This window comes from Oenanthe melanoleuca, chromosome 1, assembly GCF_029582105.1.
Source record: "Oenanthe melanoleuca isolate GR-GAL-2019-014 chromosome 1, OMel1.0, whole genome shotgun sequence".
In the NCBI taxonomy this organism is placed as follows: Eukaryota; Metazoa; Chordata; class Aves; order Passeriformes; family Muscicapidae; genus Oenanthe; species Oenanthe melanoleuca.
In genome coordinates, this window is record NC_079333.1 from 36,529,925 (window position 1) to 36,553,033 (window position 23,109).

General features: G+C 41.5%; 2 protein-coding genes and 7 non-coding genes across 13 annotated transcripts; 1 reads left to right on the forward strand and 8 right to left on the reverse strand.

The window, feature by feature from the left end:
• Nucleotides 1-106: 106 nt before the first annotated feature.
• On the reverse strand, nt 107-9,556 carry TAF1D (TATA-box binding protein associated factor, RNA polymerase I subunit D). 4 transcript variants are annotated; one of them, XM_056502651.1, is made up of 12 exons: nt 8,941-9,556; nt 8,393-8,837; nt 7,959-8,134; nt 7,343-7,400; nt 6,750-7,039; nt 5,119-5,170; nt 4,660-4,819; nt 3,772-3,839; nt 3,374-3,421; nt 2,540-2,578; nt 2,136-2,202; nt 107-710 (listed from the first exon to the last, which is right to left on the reverse strand). In XM_056502651.1, the coding sequence occupies exons 1-5, from the start codon at nt 9,180-9,182 to the stop codon at nt 6,884-6,886; spliced, it is 1,077 nt and encodes a 358-aa protein (XP_056358626.1). In that variant the 5' UTR covers nt 9,183-9,556; the 3' UTR covers nt 107-710; nt 2,136-2,202; nt 2,540-2,578; nt 3,374-3,421; nt 3,772-3,839; nt 4,660-4,819; nt 5,119-5,170; nt 6,750-6,883. The 4 variants fall into 4 exon arrangements, with proteins under 4 accessions (XP_056358626.1, XP_056358697.1, XP_056358549.1 ...); XM_056502722.1 differs by lacking the exon at nt 2,540-2,578 and adding an exon at nt 2,332-2,500 and having other exon boundaries at nt 4,208-4,819; XM_056502574.1 differs by having other exon boundaries at nt 4,208-4,819.
• Nucleotides 860-987, reverse strand: LOC130260880 (small nucleolar RNA SNORA8). Its single transcript, XR_008841862.1, has one exon. It is a non-coding gene; the product is annotated as a small nucleolar RNA SNORA8 (small nucleolar RNA).
• On the reverse strand, nt 1,631-1,762 carry LOC130260902 (small nucleolar RNA SNORA18). Its single transcript, XR_008841871.1, has one exon. It is a non-coding gene; the product is annotated as a small nucleolar RNA SNORA18 (small nucleolar RNA).
• On the reverse strand, nt 2,303-2,375 carry LOC130260872 (small nucleolar RNA Z40). Its single transcript, XR_008841860.1, has one exon. It is a non-coding gene; the product is annotated as a small nucleolar RNA Z40 (small nucleolar RNA).
• LOC130260894 (small nucleolar RNA SNORA1) lies at nt 3,020-3,151 on the reverse strand. The gene has a single exon (XR_008841867.1). It is a non-coding gene; the product is annotated as a small nucleolar RNA SNORA1 (small nucleolar RNA).
• Nucleotides 3,540-3,678, reverse strand: LOC130260879 (small nucleolar RNA SNORA8). The gene has a single exon (XR_008841861.1). It is a non-coding gene; the product is annotated as a small nucleolar RNA SNORA8 (small nucleolar RNA).
• Nucleotides 4,004-4,130, reverse strand: LOC130260928 (small nucleolar RNA SNORA40). Its single transcript, XR_008841879.1, has one exon. It is a non-coding gene; the product is annotated as a small nucleolar RNA SNORA40 (small nucleolar RNA).
• On the reverse strand, nt 5,303-5,374 carry LOC130260941 (small nucleolar RNA SNORD5). Its single transcript, XR_008841885.1, has one exon. It is a non-coding gene; the product is annotated as a small nucleolar RNA SNORD5 (small nucleolar RNA).
• A 1,849-nt stretch (nt 9,557-11,405) lies between the features above and the next one.
• Nucleotides 11,406-22,808, forward strand: C1H11orf54 (chromosome 1 C11orf54 homolog). 2 transcript variants are annotated; one of them, XM_056502946.1, is made up of 9 exons: nt 11,406-11,569; nt 14,126-14,247; nt 16,242-16,340; nt 17,291-17,364; nt 17,916-18,017; nt 18,974-19,150; nt 19,733-19,882; nt 20,459-20,575; nt 22,533-22,808. In XM_056502946.1, the coding sequence occupies exons 2-9, from the start codon at nt 14,190-14,192 to the stop codon at nt 22,704-22,706; spliced, it is 951 nt and encodes a 316-aa protein (XP_056358921.1). In that variant the 5' UTR covers nt 11,406-11,569; nt 14,126-14,189; the 3' UTR covers nt 22,707-22,808. The 2 variants fall into 2 exon arrangements, with proteins under 2 accessions (XP_056358921.1, XP_056358832.1); XM_056502857.1 differs by having other exon boundaries at nt 11,423-11,648.
• The last annotated feature ends 301 nt before the right edge of the window (nt 22,809-23,109 follow it).

Below are 23,109 nucleotides of genomic sequence, written 5' to 3' on the forward strand. Positions count from 1 at the left end.
TTGAAGGTGCCCAAGGATACAGCCCTACAAGCCACATCCCAACGCATCAGCAGGAACTTACTCTTAACAGCAGAACAGAATATTGTGTCCTTGACCTATGTTAAAGCTTTATTCCCAGCAGACTTGGTGCCACATTGCGTGACAAACACATGAGTCTGGTGGATTTGCTTTATGGTCATGTCCACAGCTCACCAGAAACAGGAACATCCCAGCAGCCTTGGTAATGACCAGATACTCCTCTCACTGCTCTTATGGGACTCAATAACCCAGCTGCCCATCTTTTCCAGTGAAGGACCAGTCAATGCCAATATGCAGCCCAAGCTGTGAACAAGCCTGAAGTATGGCACAAGCTCCAAGTACTGAGGAATTCCTCACAACCAACAGCAGTCTAATTAAGACACCAGTACTACAACTGGCTGCAAAACTGCCAGCAAAATCAAGTGTGCATACACACACAAGAATGACTCACAGGTGAGTGATCTGCTCAGATACTGCCAAGATCTGCAGTGATCACTACCCAATAATGTCTGGTACTGCACAACCATTTATACACTTAGTTCAACAGTTTAGTAGTTCACATATTTACAGTCATACAAAGCTAATACAACAACTGTGAAACAGTATGGAACTAGTAACTGAGTACTTACCTGTCAAATAGCTTCCATTTTTTAAACTCAGGGCAGTTCACTTTGTTCTGTATCCTCAGGCACCTGTTACCAAGAATTGAATGCACTTGCTGAGTTCCAGAGGCCAGTAGCCAGTTTTCACAGAGGTAATCAAAATGAAGACAAACAAAAACCTCTATTTTCATTTGTTACATGGAAATAGAAAGTACACTGAAATATCTGAAGAGGTTAAAGACTGTTTCAACAAAAATACCAGGTTTAACAGACACAGCAGAATGAAAACCAAGGATGCAAAATGCTGCACTGGTGTAGCACTGCTTTTTGAACATCCCACAGAAGGATGCTGGGTGCAGGTACTGCAAATCCTTCACTTACACTTTACAAATCATCTCACTTTACATTCAAGGTTCTTGACAGCCCCAGTGGCTATCAGCAGTGAGAGGTACTCTTATACTTTATACTTTTTCCAGAGTACTTTGCTTCTTTTACTTTTACTCTTCATTCTACAGAACAGAATCCAGGGATTTAACAGTATAGCAGTTAACTGGCTGAGCTGCTCAGAAATTAACTCATTAAACCCCATACCTGAAGAAATAACTCAAATATTGCCACTCAGTATGAAACTGGAGCATCTCTTGATACGCATCTAAAATGCATCAAGTTATGAAATTACTTCATAACAGACATCACAGTGCTCTCTTCTTACCTACAGCCACTGAAACAAGAAAAAATAATCACTCCTGCATGATTAAAGTGGAATAGACTGTTTCAAGCCACCCAGAAAACAAGCAACAAAAAGACTGTCTTACAAGTCAGGCGCCTACACAAAAACCTGGGCAAAAGACTAAGTTCAGAATGTCAGTTGCACCTGAAGTCCCAGAACCAGAACACGGTGACTTTTGACTCCAACCAAGCTTTTCCACTTGAATCACTTTTTGTTTTGTATTCCAAGCATGTACACCTAATGGAGAGCACTGGGCATCCCCGCAATCCTCGGATTTAAGATTTGTCTTGCAGTTTTATCCCACAGAGCTAACAGGTAGTTAAGTGGGTAAAGGCAAACCACAAGTTTATTCTGTGAGGCGTTTCCAACGACATGAACCTACAGAAAAGATCCCATCGGGATAGACCTCAACACTTCTGGTACTATAAATTAACACAAGAGACAAATAAAAATCAAGCAGACTGGAAAGTCATCTGGTACAGATCCCACTAAGTGTCATTTTATGTTGTTTCAAACTACTGGTCAACAAAAAACTATCAGTTTAAGCAGTTAGCCTGTTCACCTATTTTTGACTGAGGAATTTACATGAACATTCTTAGGGCAAACTTAAGTTAGAGTAAATTCTTCCCTTAACAGAACAAATGATCCATTAAGGTATAGTAGTGTAATGCTGAAAACAGTCCCTGAAATCTTCACAAATTATTAAGCTTGGTCTGAGAGACTTCTGGCCAACCAGAGCCCCTCAGTCATTAAGATACAGGCAGAACTTCAGATGTAACACTAACCCGTGAGGCGGCTTCAGACTTCTGTGAAATGGCATCCTACATTTCTTCCTTCACTTTCTCTGAGTACCTGCCATCAGAAAAAGCCAGCATGTAATGTTACAAACATTATATTACAAACCAGCACGTATGTGCATGCAAATCAGCAGAACCTACAACAGTACTGAGTAATTTGTTCAGAAAGGCTCTTCTCACTCACGCTCTTCAGAGCAGTTGAACATTTTGCCAATCATCACAACAACTTTTTCACAGCATTCTCAAGTTTGGGGAAGATAAGCTCTTGTGTTTTCCAAAACAACACTGCATTCTCTCAGTAAGAAAGGAGCAGCAGTATAACCAGCTCACCAAGCTAAAGACAGGTGGCTGACCTGAAAGAGGCAAGGGGGAAAAAAGTCACACAAACTTACCGAAAAATGTTACTTCAGACTGGACTTCAGGTGCACTTCCTAAAATAAATTATTGTATGTAAGTAATACTTTCAGGTTTCCTCAGTATTTTAGTAGTCCATCAAGACTTGGGTGCTTTTATCAAGCCATGCAGACAGTAGTCCAGTTACACACTGGCTGAAGGCTGATGACACAAAGTATTTTATCTGCAATAAGGTCTCTCTGCAGTTGAAGAAACTCAAGCACTCTGGTACACAAGGTAAAACTAAGGAGTTACCTCACAAAGAAAGCATGGAAGACACCATTTCAAGACACCTTAAAAATATGTCTTTAATAAACCATCTACAAGAATTCAGCACTTCAAGTACTTTTCCTCTACCTGTTAATTCTACTTCTTTTAGTACATAGGATGCAGAATTGAAGCACATTAACTCAAGTTTATCCTTAATTTCATAGTAGCTGCACTTTTAAGTATGCTTGCAGAACTGTCCCACTAAATTAACTTGTTACAGGTCTCATTGTCACCACTGCAATTAAGTGTACAGCGAGGAAAGCAGAACCTGTTACTCTTCTAGCCACGTTTTCAAATTCAGACACACAGCAGGTTGTGTCTAGTTGCTGAAAAACGAGGCATAAAATCTCCAAAATGTCTTTTGAAAAGCCTGGTATTTAAGCCTAGCCAGGTAACTTTGAATGAAGCCTCTCTAGTGGCCATGTGGAACTTGAATTTGTTTCAAAAGAGAATAATTTTTTTTTTCCTTGTCAAAAGGCAGTCCAGTAGTTAAGACTTAAGCTTTTATCTTTATACAACTACCTCTAGCTCAGAAAAAACCCAGCTGTTTCCTCAATACTTACACCTGAGTAGAGGCTTTCCAATCTGTTCCACCCATCACAGGAATGCCCCTTTAAGAAAAAATATTTTGGAACAACATCATTAGTTTTAACTATATTTTATCCCATAACAGTTTAACAGTTTTTACTGTTATATTTGAAAAGTTCCCCACTAAGAAACACTAAATTTACTTGTTTCAACAGAAATACCAAGTTTAACCAGCACATTTGCATGAAAACCAACGATGCCAGCTGTTGAAATACTGTAGCACTGCTTTTTGAACATCCCATCAGGAAGACACTGCTGGGTGCAGATACCATACAGTGCACAAATTAGTCTGATTACCTGCTGTGTGAATAGCACTAGGCTGAAGAAATCCAACAGTCTTATGCTGAAGCTCAGAAGAAACACAAAGCCTCACCTCTTTTGCTACCATGTTGCATAGATGTCCACTGAAGTAATGGAATAGTGAATGAGGCCAGCAAACAGCTGTAAGAATTCAAGAGATCCCCAAAGAAGTTACAACTGCTGCTGATGCAGTGTGTGTTCATCTGCAAAGAAAAGATGTAACCAAACTACAATTCTGAAAATTTAGAACACCAAGCTCTAGACTGATCAGTATTTGAATGAATGCTATTTGAGGCCATGCAAATATTGTCCCTTCATATAAGTAACACAACTAATACATCCATCAGCTGTGGGTTGCAAAAGAAGGGTTTTTTCTAAGCACTAGGTTCCAGGTTTTTGTCTACAGCGAAAGACAATACCTGATCAAGTGCTGGAACAGACCAAACACATTTCTTTACTATTTTTAAACAGCATTTGAAGCTACTTCCCAATTGACTATAAATACTTACTGTTAGCAGTAGAAGCAGCTGATAATGACCACGCTTCCCAGTTCTAGACAGGTAGCTTGGACCAAGGTATTTGTGGTGAGGAGCTCAGAATCACATGCACTCCTCAGGACAACTTACACTGTGCCAGCCTAACATACTTCCCAGTGCAATTCCCTACCTACAGCAATGGCCAAGTGAGGTATCTGTTCCTATCCTCTTACTCGAGAATGTTCTTGTAAGGTCTCACTTGCCCACCCTCAGCTCAGTGTTTCCCATCTCAAAGGGTTTTTCCTATGCTGTATTTTTACAAGGTGCTTTCTTCCATGCTACTTCCTACACTGTCCCAAACCATGCAAACTTGGCAACATCCTACAGTAAGAAGCTTTCACAGCCACATGCAAGACTAAGCAGCTGCTCTCTGCTGTCCCTCCTGTTCTTGCTTGCAAGGGATATGAATTAACATGGAATTTTACCACAGGGAAGCCACCAGAAGCTGCAGCTGGTATGATACACCCTGGTACAGAAAGTGTGGGTGAAACACCACAAAGACACTGAAGAGAAACTAGTTCTTCAACATCTTCAGCAGAGAAAATTCCAGGCAGTGTTGTCCAAACCAGATCAGATAAAGTTGCCCTGCAGTATTTGACATCAGGTAAAACTTCTGTTTTCTAAGGAAAACTGAATTCTGAAGTATTCAAAAACTCAATTTTTTGTTCAAAGAGAGGCTAACAGGCTCTAATTTTCATCAGACAGATGAAAGGTATGTAGCACTGAACTCATACCTTGGAAGCTTCACACACACAAGCTGCTCAGCTGTGGAGCACTGTAATGTGCTTATTTTAACTATGGAGCATTTTTTCAAAACCTTTTGTGAAATAATGCAAAAAAAGCTACCTGAAGGAAACTAAACTGAAACCCAAGTAACAGCTTACCTTGTGCAGCAAAAAAACCATGAGGTACTTCGTCTTCCAAAAGCAACATTAACTAGAAGGGAAAGAAAAGCAAAGTGGTAAGAACTGTCATATACAGTCAAATAACTGAAGATTCCTGAAGTCAAAACTGGATTTCAACAATTTAACAGCTATAAGGCTTGATTTTCATGTGCAATTATCCAGTTCTAATCAGAATTGAAATTTAGTTCATTTCTGAGTCACTCAGCAGTTGAACAGCCAAATTCATCACATGAACTGCAGAATGAGCAGGACTCCACATACTCCTCACTATGGCCTACCAAGAACCCCACTCCTAGATTCAGCATGAGTCTTTCAAGCCATTGAGTATTTCTCAGGGAGACACCCAAAAGAGTTACATTTAGCCATTAATTCTGGACCAGTTTTAGTTGTGACCTTTAATTGCTGAAGACAATTTCTGCAATCCTAGAGCTATCAAACTGCATTTGGAAAACTTTCTTTACAAAAGTCTAGGACCTTAATTCAAGCATCTAAACACAACTTGACCTGCTCTCAATATTGAGCACCTACTGCAAATCTCCTCAGACTGTTAGTTGCATTTGAAGGAAACTTAACCAGCAGACAAAGCCTTTTACTGACAACATGCTCGTTCAGCACAAATTACTTTTAAATGCTGAACAGCTGTCAATCAGCTGCTGACAGCAATTTGGTTAAGAGCACCTGAGTGAGGCTGTGAGGTGACAAAAAAACCTTTCTGATTCATAAGTGAACATTCTAAGTATTTATTACTTCAGCTACCAAAACTGCTGCAGTAGGACTTCTAACCACTAGCCATGTTTTCTAATGAATAAAACACCTTTGAGAAAGGTATTTGCAGCTGGGCCAATGTCTGCTAAGTACTGCTAATAAAGAGCTTTTAGCTTCTGCCAAGTCATGTTCACATCAGAAGCCATTCTGGACAGAGGAGTGCAAGAGGGAAAAAATTTTAAATCCAAAATTCACTATACTGCTACAGTTATTTTTTACAATTAACTTACAATTTCAAATTATTGTATTAGATTAAGGAGCAGAGAATTAGTTTTCTAAGAAGTTCTTCCACGTGGAATAGACAACCTCAATCATACAAAACTGGATTTTATTATCATTTGAATGCATTAACCAAATTCTGCAACTTTTGTCAAAGCTGACCAACCACTTCTGCAATTTTATGGAACTTGACTTGCATTAAGCTTTAATTCTGTCTTCAACCCTTCAACTTTTAAACTATTTCAAACCGGCACCTCTAAGAAAAACACTCTCAAGCACCATCCACAAAGAAGTCAGCTATGAAAGAAAGGCATCTAAACTGCCCTTTTAACTTGAGAATATAGATGTATGCTTGCTTTTTTATGTACACATGCTTTTTTATCCTGTGCTGTTGTTCCGTTACAGTATTTGGAATTTGTCTTTCCATTTTTAATTATGGAAATTCTATGACCCATTGGTTAACAGAACTCAAGTTCCAGAAGCCAGAATTTCACCAAGATCATCAGCCACTGAACTAGGAATATTGTACTCTTGGATAGAGAGTAGCAAAGAAAACACTTAGAAGCTTAGCAGGACAAGTTTGTTTTTTTTTTAAACTATCTCAGACACAAATCCAATATACTCACAGTAAGTCAAATGTGCCTAGGGCAGCTTAGTGGAGAGCTCAACACTGACTCCAGACTGATGTTTTAAACCAAACAGGCCCATTAAAGAGGTATCTGAAGAATGACCACTGCCACCTCTTTTCTCCATCTGCCTCTCACAGAGCAGAGCCTTGCAGAGGCACCGAGTTCTCTCCAGCACCATCTTCTTCATCCACTATTTCAATCACTTCCGGTGGTTCTGCACATTTTCTTCCTGGCTTTGACTTTTTCTTACTGGGAATTGTGCTGCTTAGAATGAATGAGCTGTTCGCCTAAGAAAATGGAAGACAGAAGTAGTCACAAGTCTAGTTTATAGATACTTAAGATGTTAGTAGCAAATTTGCAAATTTTAAGAACTCTACAGAGAACTGCAGTACTCCTAATACATTTCAGCAATACACTGAAGAGTGGGGACTATCAACCTCCTTCTGCACTAAAAGATCAGGATACAAAGAGGTCACAGTTAACTCTGGATTTAAGCTCAAGAACTAAAGACTACTGAAGACATCTACTAATTCTTTAGCTTCAGAACAGAAAGGCTAGAATGTTTATGAACTTAAGGAGTGCTTGCTTACCACTACTCTGGCATCAAACTCTTCCTGAGTATCAGCATTCAAGCTGTCCTCATCATCACTGAAAAAAAAAAAAAAATAGATCAAATTGTGTATTTTTATAGCACCTTAAAATGTGAAGTTCCAAACCCTTAAGTGAACAGTAGCTGAAAGACAGTATTGTACCTTCAGACTCTCTTTTAAGCTTTCTAAAGGTTTAAAGTATATTTACAAGAGCAAGTATTCTTGCTGATTCACTGGTCTTTTTATTGCACTAAGCTAATTGTTTGACCCTGAAGACCAAAGATGACACTTTGGTTTTTAATAATGTAAAAAGTTATTAAAAATTATCCTTTAGTCTTTGTTTTAGAACACTTAGAACTTTTAGAACACAGCCTTTCAGGAAATACTTTATTTTAATTTCTAACAACAATTATCAGTCATCAGATCAAACTAAAAATACTACTTTCTCTGAGAACTTTCAAGTCACATCTACAAACACAGAATCCCAAGTGGCAGAGTGCTTTGCTCACAAAATAAGCAATGCCTTCATAGGTTAACAGGAGAGGAGATCAACTGAACTTGATACACACATTTATATATTAGTTAAGCACAAAAGAGCAGTTAAAGATGAACTTACTCTGTCTCCTGAATAGGGGAAATGGGGCCCTCATCATCTAAGTATTTGTGTTTCCGAAACACCACACATTCTTTTTCTAAGTCGTCATTGGCCTGAAGGGCTTTTAAAGCTTTTTTAAGATGGTCTTCATATTTAAGCACTTCAATATACTTGAAATATCCCTTTGCAGCTGCTTGCTGTAGAAAATAATATGCAAGGTAAGATCTTAAAAATACCATTATAAAGCATTTATATACATTATGAACTCAATTGTAACATGGTATCAACAATATATTCTTGCTGTTTCCTTTAATAGCTGTTAAATCTACAACATCAAGTGTCCTGTTTAACAGAAGTAAAACTTGTTTCATTGTTTTATTCTAGATGCACAACATATCCCATCTCAATTCCCTATTTTTAGACTAAGACAATATCCCACAAAACAGAGGACTTACCTCATAGCCAAGAACCATCTTTAAGGGAATATGTTTCTCCCCATAATGTTTTTCAACAAAAGGGAATTGAAACCCTCTGTCTAGAAGCCTCCTCTTTTGCTCCTGAGGTGAGGCTGTGAGTGGGGGCCTCCCTGTGGGCATCTGTGTGCTCTCATAGTTTTTCTTCTTTTTCTTCCGTGTGCGAATTTTGAATTTTCGGTGTGCGGCTGCTTTGAACTTCCTTCCCCTGAAGTGATAGGCAAAAATGGCCTTCAAATTGAGTTTTGACTTCTGCTGCTTGGGAACTTCCAATGATTTCCCTGGACTTTGGGGAGACAGAGAAGAATCTGAGGAACTTTCATTGTCAGGCACTCCTGTAACAGGTTCAACTTGCAGCCTTGAAGATTGAGATCTTCTTTTCTGCTTTGAAGCAAAGGAGCACCCAGGATGAGCAGCAGAGACATCACTGAAGAAGAAAAAAGTATTTACTTTCAAAAAATGGTACACTTTTATGATACATTTCATAGGTTCTCCACAGAATAAATTCTGAACTAGAGATAAAAACTCACATTTCTGAATCACTGCTAATCAGTAAAACCTCAGCTGAAGCTGCTGATGATTTACACATGCTGTTAGGATCATCTGAAGACTCCCCAGGAGCAGCTGCCTTCTGCCTTGACCATGAAGGCTCTGTTCCTGTATTCCTTTGCCACGAACACACCTCAGATGGCTCCTTCTGCTGCTGGCTGATCAGTTCTTGGGCATCAGGGTAATCAGAGCCAGAAGCCTGGGATTCATCTGTATCAGTCATGTTTTAGCTTGCCCTAAAAGCAACAAGAATACAAGAAACTAATCAAAATTTTACATTTATCAGGTAACAAACTTTCCTCTACTCCACTCATAAGGACAGGGTAAACTTACAAGAACAATCCTGAGAAAACTAGAGAAAAGATTTTCTTATGAACCATGACCAATTACATTCTTCATACTAACATTCAAGTCACAGACACTTACCTAAAAATATTCACAGCATAACTGAGGTCAGAAAATTTTTTAGTTCAATTCCTGCCCAAAGGAAGGCAAACCTCAGTGGTTCAACAGAGTTCAGAGACTTAAGTGAGATTAATTCTGAATGTTTTAACCCTCTCCCTACTAAGGTTAAGTTTTCCTCCAAGTAAGCACACATACAAGTAGCCAATGGCTTCTTAAACTTGTAAGAATATTGTAGTTTTAAGTCATACATAAGTATGTCACTGTGGTTTAAACCTTTAAATTAATCCAAGTGTCATCATGAGAAGCAATGCCATCTTCCCTCTGGTTTTTTTGTGAGCTGTAAGATACCTAAATCTCCTCTGCTCATAACAATTTATCACCCATTTGTTCGCAAGACATCACAATCCAGCTCTTCAGTGGCCAAGGCTATGCAAAAGGAACTAGAACATATAGAAAAGGAACCTCTGTAATACCCTTAAGTAATGTACTAGCCCTATAGATGTGTATCTTTCTATTTTTACTGTGCTTTTTGGAGTTTTACAAACTTATCATACCCATCAATATTTCAAATGTAATTACACACAGTTCAGCACCTGAAGACACTACAGCAGAACTCATTTAATGTCCTCACATACTCTGCAGCAGATCACCCAGAGGGCACATACATTTCAACCAAAGGATCAGGCCCAGCCAGCATGAATTTAGGAAAGGCATGTCCAAACACCTGATCTTTTATGACCAGGTGACCCACTTAGCAGATGAGGCAAAGGCTGTGGATATTGTCTGCCTGCACTTCAGTGAAGCTTTGGACACCATTTCTCACAGCACTCTCCTGGAGAAACTGGCTGCTGATGGCTTGGGTGGGTGACTGTTCATTGCATGAAAAACTGGATGGATGGCTGGACCTTGAGAGTGATACTGAATGGACTTACATCCAGCTGGTAGCTGGCCTTAAGTGATGCCCCCCAGGGATCAGTGCTGGGGCCAGATCAGTTTAATGTCTTCAATGACTACCTCAAAAAGAGGATTAAGGTACCCTCATTCAGTTTGCAGATTACACCAAATTGGGTGGGAATGCTGATCTGCTGGAGGGCAGGAAGGCTCTGCAGAGGTGTCTGCAGGGGCTTTATTGATGGATTAAAGAAAACTGAGTGAGGTGCATTTAGTAAGGCAAAGTGCTGGGTCCTGCCCTTTGGTCACAGCAGAAAACACCTGGGGGTGCTGGTCAGCAACGGCTGGACATGATCCAAGGTGTGCCCAGGTGGCCAAGAAAGCCAATGGCATCCTGGCCTGGATCAGCAGTGGTGTGGCCAGCAGGACCAGGGCAGAGATTGTCCCCCTGTACTGGGTACTGCTGAGGCCACAGCTCCAGTACTGTGTTCCATTCTGCGCCCCTCACACCTAGAAAAACATTCATGTGCCAGCTTCGCTTTGCCTGTGTGGGCACACTGCTAACACAGGCTCACCCACGGCCTAACAAACACAGGAACAAAGCCAACACCGCCAGAGCCAGGCCAGCGGCAGCAATGCCCCTCGGACCGCACCGACTCTGCCTAGTTCTAACAAGCCGCAACTCAGCATCCTTCATGGCCACCAAGGCAGCTCCGGCCCGCAGCGCTGGCACGGCACGCAGATCCCTTAGGCAAGAAAAACAACCATCTAAACTTGCTGAAGAACCTGACAAAGGCACTGACCCCTAGACCGCTCGCCAGGCCTGGCTGCCAGCCGGGAAGGCCTCTCGAACGCGGGCGCGCACCAAGTCACCACGGGCCGGGCACACCCCTCACCGACCGCCGCCACACAGAACTCGGGGCGCGACTCCACACCGCCCGGACTGTCCCTCCACCCCCGAGCCCCTCGGTCCCGGGCCCCGGCAGCGCGGATGGCGGCGGATCCGCCCGCCACAACACACCTACCTACAGCCTCTGGTGCCTCGCCGTAAAGGGCGCGCAATGGCGGCTCCGCAGCTTAAATAGCGCCCGGCGCTCGCGAGAGGCGCGCGGGCCGACGGGAAGGAGGGAAAGCGGGAAAGAGGTGGCGCCATGCTGGGAGTGGCACCGGGAGGCCGCGCCCGGGGGCGGAGCCGAGCCGAGCCGAGCCGAGCCGAGCCGAGCCGAGCCGAGCCGAGCCGAGCCGAGCCGAGCCGAGCCGAGCCGAGCCGAGCCGAGCCGAGCCTTGCTGTGCCAGTCCCCGTCAGCAGGGCAGGTACGTGCGGCCGGGCGATAGCGGCTGTGGGTGCGTGGCAGAGATCGAGCAGTCCCGGCTTCCCTCGGCTTCCCGCCCGGTGAGAGGCTCCCTCTCCTGCTCTGCTCCTTCTGCGTCCCCGCGCTGCCCAGGCTCCTCCGAGCTGGCTGCTCCAGCCCGAACAGCCCCTTCCTTCCCCTCGCAGCCGTGCCAAGCGTGCTGCCGCCTCTAGCGCTCCCTCGCTCCAGCATTCTTGGCTGCCTTTACTTGCCGGGATGCTCTCTGTCCCTCTGGACCCCAGCCTCGCCTGTTCCCGTCCCTTCCCCAAATCCCAGCCGCTCAAGCACTTGTTTCTGCTGCCCCGCAGCCTTCCTCTGCCCCGTACGGTATTTCCTCGCACCGCCCCAGACGAGAAATACGGCTTCTGCATCTGTGGATGTCCTGCTCTTCTTGGTGTCATCGCTAAATTTCTCTCTCACAACTGCCATCTTCAATTTTTTTCCACTGATAATTTCTTCCCCCACCACCCTCCCCCCGACTCATGTCTAGCCTGCCTATAACCGTTCCTTTATGGCTTTAACCCCCTTAGTTAATTTAAATTCAGGTTTTGATAATAGACATCCTACACACATAATTAATCTAATGGTTCACATTTCATCTGTGTCCTCCTGGCACCTAGCTACTTTCTCTGATGTTTTCTTCCCACTTCAAAAGTAGACTTTTTAGGTTTTTACTTACTTGTTGCCTTCATTCTAGCTGCACCATCCCACATCTATAATGATTTTATCATTCCTTTAGCATTTGTGTTCTTTCTTTGGAAGTCTTCTATAGCAATTCAGTTACTGCACCTGCCCGTGGTGGATGTTACTTGTGTGCTACTGTCTCAAGTTCTCTCTGTCCCACACCATACAATCCACTCCCCTGCAAATATTTGCAGTGATGGGCCACAAATTACTCTTTTCTGTCTTTCCTCAGGAGAACTACTGTCTACCAATCAGACTGGGTTTATCACGGTACATCAAATTTTTCCACAGTCTTTCCCTCCTTTCTTGATTGTGGGGAGCCAACTTATTTGAATATGTACAAGTCTTGCCTTTGCCTTTTACACAACAGCAGTTCTAGTTTGTCTTCTCAGACTGTTTCAGGACAACAATGTGTTGAGTGCTGGCACAGCCTCTTTCTGGATGTGGCAAAAGGTTCTTGAGGGGGTGAGGATCATCTCCAACCATGCTGCCAAACCATGTTCTCACTTTCTGCCTATGGCTAATTACTCCCTTTCTTGGTGCACACTAAAAGTCTTGGGATATGATTCACTCCACCTGTCATTAGGCTTCTACCAGAGGCACCAAATCCAGCCTGCTACTTTCTCCTCCAGAGCCAGAGGAGGGACAAAGTCAACTGTGGAGACAGATAAGACCAACTAAGATGAGAATTGCTATACATAGGTTGCAGTCTTTCTTCCTTTCTCTACTGCTTGCTACAACAGTAATTTGGGGTGGCTGAGCACTGAGCTCAAAGATTTCAGTTAAGTGACTGATACCATCTCCCCACTCTTCTTATTTCTTTTTTTTTTTTTAACACTGTTTGTTTGGGCTTTTTTTTCCTTTATACAGATTCAAGATGCTGATGGTGTAAGGACAGTTACATTTTTTGACAGTCATAAAAGTTAGGATTTTTTTAAAGCAGAAGCTACAACTATATATAAACAGCTGTTCCACACCATAGTCCTTCCTAACTAAGACTCAGTCAGATTTAGCTAGGAAGGTAGTTAGGATTTTGGCTTTTTCCTTCAACACCTGAGATCTAGGTAAATGGGACCCATTTTATTTTTTATTGCTGTGTGCAGCAATTATGTGCCTAAGGAGTTAATGATTGCTGCAGCTGATTTTTAGGTAGTGTACAATCAGTTGTTTCTGCCCTGAGCTAGTGGCTTACCCTTCTAGCTGACTTTGCAAGGCTGACTGAAGTACAGCTCATTTGTGATGAGGTTCTTAAACACATGTTCAAAACTTTTTTTACAGACTCGGTACCCATACAGAGCCTGATACTGCTGAACTTGCTGCTGATTATTTCTATTTTGCTGCTAGCCTGTTTCTCTCTGGAAGGGGAAACACATGCCCAGAATCAATTGGGGACCATGCCACAGCTGGGGTTGAAAGTCCACCATAGCCACTGCTGGAAAAGTAAACATTAAGGTTGGGGAGACCTTAGGAGCCAGTTGATGTGCTCAGAAAAGCTCAGGTTTTCTTTCAAAACCTTCTTGTGACTCCAGGCTTACAAAAAGACACCCAAATCTCCTGATCCCTTGAACTGCATTCAGCACAGGATGTGTTTTCCCTACACCTGGTTGTCAGCTTGAGGACTAATATGTGCAATGCTCTGAGCCAGCTATAGGGCAGACACATCTTCTGTTGAAGTGCATAAGAAATGTAACATTACTATTGAAGCTGTCAGTCTCTTCTGTAATGGCAGAACTGCAGTTCTATTTTTTCTATGTATTCTTGAATAAAATAGAGAAATAATTAACGTGTTGAAAGGAGCCTGTTTAAATTGTTAAACTATTATCTTTGTTGGCAGACCAATCACTCTGCAGTGTGTGTACTGTAACTTCTTACCTGAAGAAATCAGCACCGATTAGGAAATGGCCAAAGTCGAAAGGTTTGCTTTTCATGTCCCAAGTCTGGAGGAGCTTGCTGGGGGTAAGTAATGCAACATGTGACTTTATACAAACTTGTAATGTACTCTTCAAACATACCTTATAGCTCCAAGTCTTTCTACAGCTAGTACATGCTAGTTCCTGCTTTTAGCACACCGAGAGGTAAAGAACTGCACTATTTCTCTATATGTGATGATTTTCTTAGAGCAAACAATGACTTCTCCACCAAGCCCCCAAGATATTTAAACACACAGGCTATCAATCTCTTCAAAACTTCTGCATATGCAGATCTGTGTGCAGGTCAAGAAAGTTTGACCACTACACACCAAACCTCTTTACACATACAGAATCATCTGTCCTCCTCTATCCTCTAATATTTCTTTCTTTTTCAGGACTGCTCAAAACATAGCTGACAAAATGCAATGTAGCATGGCAGACCCTCTTGCTTGAACCTAGTTGGCTCTTCTTTTGGTATTGCCTTAGAACAGGGCTGCAGGAAACATCTTTAGTTTATTTTTTTCTAAAGCCTTTTCAAGGTGTGCTTGGAATAACAAAATGGTTGAGGTTGGAAGGGCCTAGGGTTCAGCCCAGTTGCTCATGAGCTTGTTTTCTTGCCCTAGTAGGAAGACATTATTCCTTCTGGCAGTCACTCCCCTGCAGCAGATACACTGAAGGATTTTTGTCTTTCAGATTGATCCTCAAGTTCAGTTTGCCACTTTCCTGAATCTGTGTCAGTTTGACATTCCTGTGTATTGAGAACTTGTGGTTCTCAGTGCTTTTCTCACCCAGTCACACTGGGGCAGTAGGCCAGGGCTGCTGTAGACCTGTAAGCTCTGCAGAGAACACCAAGTACTTACAGTAGAACAGCTTGAAAGAGTGTCAGAAAAATTTCATCACAAAGCAGAATTTTCCCTTTTTTCCCCTGTCTTGAGGATCTCCTGTATGCTGGGAATTGTGTTGCTTCCAGATTTTGGGTATAATTTGAGGAGTGCCTTTCTACTGTCCTTGTCCACTTGCCAGAAGGTACTGAGATGTATTAGAAATGTACCAAGCTACTGACTCTTTGGGTCAATAGCTTGGTAAATCTGATCTCAAGAAGTAAGGTATGGCTGAAAGCCTAACTGAAGAAAAAGAGGCACAGGAAACTCTTCTGTGTAAGTAAGGAACCACCTGATTTGAGATCACAGATTGGATGTTCTGTTCTTTAGTTTGAAATACCTGTCAAAGCATTTGACATGGCATGAAAGAACCTGGACCTTTCAACATAGTATTTGAAGCAGTGTATGTGAAGACAATGCCACACTAAAGGCTTGGAAGTTGTTTCCAAGCAATGCATTCATATAATCCTCCCTGTTGTTTGAGTGACTTTGCAAATTCTGAGCCTAAAAAACATTTGATATGAAGAAAACAAAAAATTTTAGATTTGATTATCACCCACACCATTCATTATCTGTCTTGCTGTGACAGTGGCACTTGCCAGAAAATCTCTGCAAGAGCATAAACATGATAGGCAGTATCCCTTGGTGGTGGAAATTTCCAGACAGCCAGAGACAGTTTGAGATTATAATCAATTGCAAACTGTCTGGTTAATGTATGTAAAGAACTGATTGTTGCTTCAGCTAAATCTTGCTTCCTCCTTTGTTCTTGCATCATATTTGACTGTGGTTGTAATTGTCTGCTCTTTGAAACAAACCCACTGCTGAATCTGATTGAAGCTTACCCATGTTACTTCACACTATGCTGCCCCTAGTGCTACTTAGAGCAGTCAATGTATTGAAATGAAATGAAAATGTTTTTTAAATTCTTAAAATTAATTAATGTGGCAAACAATTATCTGAACAAACTTTTGCTCCTCTCTGAAGCTCAGAATAATGTAACAAGTGCTTGCAGGCATTTAAATCAATGGAGTTACTTAGGATAAGCGTAAGTAATGTGCAGAAATAAAGCCCAAACAGATATGTTTATTGTTGTTAGAAGTTTGTCAGACTCTTGGTAATTTTTCGTTGTCAATCATTTTGCCATTATTCTTTATTATAGTTTTGCAGAAAGGGCTTAAAGAGAACTTTGCTGATGTTCAAGTCTCTGTTGTAGACTGTCCTGATATGACTAAGGAACCCTTCAATTTTCCTGCTAAAGGTAACCTAGCATTCTTGTTTTCCATTAAGACTTCTCCAGTTCTTTCTGCACAATCCTGCTTAGTTTTGATCCTCTGAAGATGTTGTGAGAGCTTAAAATGTTTTTCAGGTAAAGAATATACATGAGAGAAGAGCTATATTTTATTTCTGGATTTGCTTCCTAGTTGATGTATGAACAGGGACAAGTCATTACTAAGCACTTGTCATAATTTTTTTTTTTCTTAACCTGTCATTGCATACCTACTTATTTCATAACCTTTATTTAGTGTACTGAAAAGGTTTTGAAATTGTTATCTTTCAGATGGAGAAATTTTTTCGAACCATGCCAATCACTATCTGAACCTAAGGAGTTGTGCTTCATTAATTTTTAAATTCCTGGCATACATGTATGTCAATGATGTGAAACTGTCTTATTCTGAATGGGATTAATCTTCTTTGACACTAGCTGTCTGGAACACAGACATGTAATCTGTGCCACTCATCTGAGTTCCCTCTGGCATCAATGTGAAAGAAACACCTCCAGGAGGTTATTCATCCCTTATTAAAATACATATCCAACTAACTGGGATGAATTGTCCTGAGACAGCTTTCAGCTTTGCTATAATTATTTGCTATAATTTTGCAAGTGGAGTCCCAGCAGAGGTCTCTACTGTGTGGTGAGGGTGTTACTGGAGAACTGGCAAATGGAAGGTGTTGTCCACTCTGTCAATTTTTTTTTGTGCTTAGAGAATGTTATTTGCAACATGTTGTGCAGCATTAAATCCTACTGTGAATAATTTTAGGGCTGGACTTCTTAATAGCTCAACACTTTATCTAAGCATTCTAGGGAAACAGTGTTCTGAAGGGTTTGAGAAGTTTGAGGAACCAGTTCTTTGGTGGGTTAGAATGCATGCTTATTGATGATTATTGGGAATAAAGGTTTTACCAAGCTAACTGGCTGCATTTTTCCAGGAATCTGTGGGAAGCCTAGGATAGCAGATGTGGGAGGTGTTCCTTACCTCATACCTATTGCACAGAAAGAAAAAGTGAGTTTTTCCCTGTAGCTCTGGGGTTTAATACATTTGTCAAAAGAAAAGCTATAAACAAAGCTAAGGACTAAGAGATACTAGGATTTAGATACTGGAATTCTACACTTGTGAACTGATTGTGATGTGTGTTGTATGTCATAAATCTATTATGAACAATAATTCAGTCTTTGAATAAAATGAACAGGGAACATACAGGTAGAATCTATCTTTTAGCAAACAAATGGACATCTACCAAATTTGTTATTACTAAATGTTATGTGTTCAGAAGCCATGTTCAACCTAATTATCAAAATTTTAATGAGGGTGGGTATTGTGAATTAAATACTTCCAGGACTGCAGTGAACAAAATGACAACTGCAGATCAGAGTGCTACACCAAAATCATAGAATGGTTTGGGTTGGAAGAGACCTTAGAGATAATCTAATTTCAACCTCTCCTGTGGTGAGCAGGGATGCCACCCACTAGGTCAGGTTGCTTCATCCAGCAAGGCCCCATCCAGCCTAGCCTTGGACACTTCCAGGTATGAAATTACTGTTTTTCTTTTGCAGGTTTATGATCTAAATAAAGTTGCAAAGGACATAGAGCTGCCTGGAGCTTTCATTCTTGGAGCTGGAGCTGTTTCATCCAAAGTTCTTGGAATAAATGCTGAGGTCAGTATATAAGTGTGATGGTTCTCAATGAATTCATGGAACTATCATAGCAGTAGAGCAGTATCATGCTGGGTATTCCCCATTTACAGCAATGTATTTAATAAACACTTTCACACCACGAACACATAAAACACATTGGAGGGAACTGAGATGAGGGGCATCCACTGAGGTGCCTACTTCTGAGATAATAAAGGTTAATTTTTAACTTCTAATTCTTCAGGAAGCATGTGATTACCTTGAAGCATGCAAGAAACATGGGTTTTGTTTCTTGGAACTGATTGACAAAGAAAAAGAGGTTTTAATTCTAAAACTTAGAAATGCTTCTCAAGCTTACTGTTAAATGTCTTTGAAATACTCCCTATCTTTTGCCCTCTTGGATGACTTTGTTTCACTGTTGCAAATTTCAAAGATATCACCTAGAAAATTATAAACTGCAGGAGGGGTAGGAGACAAAAACTATTGCCTATGGAGACTTTGGTTGATCACAGTTTTTTTCAGACATAAATCTTTGGTCTTGTGGTCTCCTTTTGATGGATTTATTGGCAGATGAGATAGTCCATACGAGCATTAAATTTGGGCCACTCTAACAGTGGTTGTTACTGTACACTGAGAGAGTATTACATAGAATTCCAATACTTGCATGCAGACTATAGATCTTTTTTCTTTCTTTTGTTTTGTTGTTTTGTTTTGTTTTTTTTAACACTACCATTCATCTTTATATAACATTAAGTTTAATTGTTCAGAAAAAGTAGACTTGTTTTCTGGACCTTTCAATTATATTACAATATTAGTGCATTTTTCTTACCAGTACAGACCTCCTGAGAGACGGAGCTGGGTGATGAAGTGGATTTTTTTTCTTGGCATCATGGTCCAAAGCTTAAATCACATTGGTATGAGTTCAGTTATTTTGGCTGATTCTTACATGTTCTTATTGACTTATATGTTCTTTTTCCCAGCTTATCCCTATTGTTCAAACTAAGAGTGAAAAAAAGCCTGCTGTAAATGGGAGCTACGTTGCTCAGATAAATCCTGCAGATAAAGGGTGCCTGCTTGAGAAGTACAGCAGTAAATACACAGATTGTGAGTTTGGACTGCTGGCCAACCTTTATGCCAGCGAGGGGCAACCTGGTAAGGTATGTACTTCCATCTAAGGTGACTTTGTGGTGTTTTGTGACTGAATGGAAACTCATGGTTCTCCTATCAGTGTTCTGTGATAATAGTAAAGTAGTAATTCCACAAGAGAAACATGAAAAAGCAGGGACTTAAAGTAATGGTGCAATGTACTTGTATAAATGAAACATTGGCACTTAGGTAGTTTCTTGCACAAGTACTTCTCCTGACACAGCCAGCACTAAGAGGTGCTGGCAGAACAGTCAAAAACCTGACAGCTGCATGGAAACATAACAGTCTTCTCTGTTACCCAGTGTTTCTTTCTGACAGAGTGGAAGCCAGCTGGTGGGCAGAAGGGAGTTGCTCAAGTCACTGTCTCTCTGTCTCAGCTCCATTTACAGGCAAAGCTAGCATTGAACAGAACCAAAGGAAAGGGAGTTGGTCACATACTTGACTTGCTGCTTGCAGCAGCACTTGCATGGAAACTTGTTTTTCAAAAAGTGATCTTGGGTTATCAGCTTGGGAGAATATCAGAACAGCTTTCACAGACCATTCCAGACCACTGCAGCAGGAGACAGAAGTGACAAACTGACTTTATCTTCCAGGTCATTGAAGTGAAGGCCAATGGAAGAACCGGGGAGCTTAACTTTGTGTCCTGTCTGAGACAAACTTTAGAGAAACACTATGGAGAAAAGCCAGTTGGGATGGGTGGAACGTTTATCATTCAGAAGGGGAAAGCAAAGATTCACATTATGGTATGTTGTTCTCAATGCATGTAACTTTCTTTGTCCTCCTGAAAACAGAAGTATAAATCAAGGTGTAAATCTTAGTTCCTTCACTTTGTTTTGTATTTTTAAATGTATGCACAAACTATTAGGATGAGCACTGTATTAAAGTAAGGAGCTGACATTACAAAATCAGTATTCCAAAACTAGCAATTCTATTTTAGTTGGCATTGATGCCATCGTCTTTTGAAATCTGTGTGCAGCTAAAGAGCTGGAGAACTATTGTAAAACAAATTAAAATTAAATAGATGAACTCAGATGATATTTATAAGAAGCATTAAACTTCTAAAAAATAACTGAGCTTCTAAAATGTACCAGGAGGAGGAGCATCCTCACTTCAGTAGTTTTTCCACTCCCTGTGCAATGAAAGATACAATATTCTTGTGGCTTCTGTTTCTGGCAGAAACGGTGATGGACAGTGGTAAGCTTCTTTCAAGAAAGACAGTGAACAGAATAGTGAGGAGGGAAAAAGCAAAGTTTCTAGAGAAAAAGTATCCTGATGCAAGTGTCTTTCTTTTACTTGTAAAGCTTTTATTTTTGCTCTAGCCTCCAGAGTTTTCTGCCTGTCCCCTGAATACTGATGAGGATGTGAATAACTGGCTCAAATTCTTTGAAATGAAGGCTCCACTGATTTGTCAGCCAGTAATAGTTTCCAGAGATCCGGTGAGTCTCTTTTTCTTATTTCTAAATACAGACTGAGACCTGTAATGAATTTTGTCTTGGATGTGATTTTCCTTTCAAGAATGGGAGTGTGTATATATATTGTATTCGACTCTTCCAGAGCTGGGGCAATTTCTGTGAATTGTTTGAATTGAGGATAGATCAATCTGTTCTGAAACCTAGTGGTTGTTCATAACTTCATGGTTCTGGTCCAGCTGCATGTGTGCAAGTGCTTGCATCCCAAACCCAACAGTACAGTTTACATTCACTGCTGGCCACACTGGGAGAAATGCCAAGAGCATGGAAGGTGGTTCAGCCTTGTGTTTATGTAGTTTGCTTTCATAAGAACTCCCTCTGCTAATGCTGTGTCAAAAGACATGAAGCATGTGTCCTGTTGCTGATGTAAATTGGATCCTGCAAAGCCTCATGCTGGAAACTTACCCAGCATCTTTCACAAGCATCAAATTCAACAGAAAATAATTCAGGATGATAATCAATCTGGTTTCAAAAAATATTAAGATGTTCATGATTAGGGAAACTATTTGTTTAAAAGTAACCAGAAAACCATAGATGAAAATTACTATTTTATAAATAACAATGCAATCATAAGTAATATAAAAACGTTTTTTCCAGAGGTAAGTGGGACATACTGTAGGCTTAAATATATTGAAGGGTGTGATTTTATTGTGTCATTATGTGACAGCCTTAGGCCTAAGGCTAAATTTTGTGTATCTTCCCATAATCCACTGATGCATCCTTTGAAAGCAGCCATCAGCAGCTGCTCCATTCAGAACCAATGCAACTTGGGTGGTGCAGGGCTTTCTCCTGCCTGCATTCCCTGCAAACTCAACAGCACCTGGCTAGGCCTGAGGTTTTGGAAATGTCTGAGTGTCACTACAAAGAGAGCAGTAGATGATGGCATTCCAGTGCCATAGCACTATTCACCAGTATCCCCTTGCAGCCCAGAAAATAATGCTGTCCTGAGCTATGTCAAAGTAGGCGTGGCAAGGTCAAGCAAGGTGATCCTTTCCCTCGTGAAACCCCACCTGGAGTGCTGGATGTAGCTTTGGGGTGCCAAGAGAGATGTTGACCTGTTAGAGCAGGGCCCAAGGAGGGCCATGAAAACAAGCAGAGGGCTGGAGTACCTCCTCCTATGAAGAGACTGGGAGATGACATTGTTTAGCCTGGAGAAGAAAAGGCTCCAGAAAGACCTTATTGCAGCCTTCCAGTACTTAAAGGAGGCTTTCAGGAAAGATGGAAACTTTTTACCAGGACATGTAGTGACAAAAGAAGAGGCAAAGATTTTAAATTAAAAGAGAACGGATTTAAATCAGACATATGGAAAAGTTTTTTTAGACAGACAGTGGAACAGGTTGCCCAGAGAAGATGTGGATGTCCCATCCCTGGAAGTGTTTAAGGCCAGGTTAGATAGGGCTTTGAGCAAGCTGGTTGAATGGAAGATGTCCTGGCCTATGACAGAGTGGTTAGAATAAATGATCTGTGAAGGTCCCTTTGAACCCAGCCCATTCTATGATACATGGAACTGGTGATGTTGATCTCATGGTTTAGGATGTTCATTGCTATTTTATTCACTGTTCTTCCCATATTCATCTAAACTGGCTCTGAGAATTGGAGCAGAGACAATCCCTTTATTACATGGGCCTGTGGCAATTCAGTGCAATGGGGTTTGATTTCCTGTAGGGGTTCCTTAGTGTGACTGCATCTCAATGGAAGGAAAGGTGGGGGGGGAAAAGGTTAAAAAGGAGATCTCAGTCGGAGTTACACCGAAAGCTGGGGGCTGTCAGTGTTTCTAAATTCTTTTGACTTACTGGTTTCACAAGCGTCTTGCAAGTTTTCACTGCTTAAGATTTGGAGATGTGTGGAAATACACATTAGGATAGACTATCCCGTGCCTTTTAAATGCTGTTCCCATTGCTGACGGGCCTCTGTCTGGTGGCAGGGCTTCGACCTGCGTGTGGAGCACACGCACTGCTTCAGCCACCACGGGGAAGGAGGGCACTACCACCAGGACACCAGCCCGGACAGCGTGCAGTACCTGGGCTACTTCCAGCCCGCCGAGCTGCTCTTCCGCATCGACAGGCCGCAGGAGACGCACCTGGTCGGGAGAGACTGAGCCCCGCGGGCATTTAATCCTCCTCGAGTACACGTGCCGATTTTTGTAATCCTTTCCATTATGCACACTCACCAGATTTAAGAATAAATATGAGAATAGTAAGCTGCCGCCTTCTTAATTGTGTCAAAGGGCAGAACTCGGAGCATACCTCTCACTGGAGTTATGACCGAATTCAAATGGTAATTTAATGGCAGTGTTATTGTATGTTTTCCTTTTGTTTGGTTGAACTTCCTGCGTGGCCATAGCTGCCGATGGGGAACCAGAGGTGAAATTATGTTTACAACGGGACATGAAACCAACTTCTGCTCAAAAATAAGGCAATAGCAGAAAATAGTAGTAGCTTCGAGCTTCTGTGCTCAGCACCCTCCCGTCACTGCGTTGGCCCCGCCCCTTCGCGAGCGCC

Coding starts and splice junctions, on each gene's coding strand:
- TAF1D (XM_056502495.1), bottom strand. CDS start 9,182: ATGACTGATACAGATGAATCCCAGGCTTCTGGCTCTGATTACCCTGAT. Junction 8,135..8,392: donor AGATGGTTCTTGGCTATGAG/GTAAGTCCTCTG, acceptor TATTTTCTACAG/CAAGCAGCTGCAAAGGGATA. Junction 7,401..7,958: donor TCCCCTATTCAGGAGACAGA/GTAAGTTCATCT, acceptor TTTTTTTTTCAG/TGATGATGAGGACAGCTTGA.
- C1H11orf54 (XM_056502946.1), top strand. CDS start 14,190: ATGGCCAAAGTCGAAAGGTTTGCTTTTCATGTCCCAAGTCTGGAGGAG. Junction 19,151..19,732: donor GCGAGGGGCAACCTGGTAAG/GTATGTACTTCC, acceptor TTTATCTTCCAG/GTCATTGAAGTGAAGGCCAA. Junction 19,883..20,458: donor AAGCAAAGATTCACATTATG/GTATGTTGTTCT, acceptor TTTTTGCTCTAG/CCTCCAGAGTTTTCTGCCTG.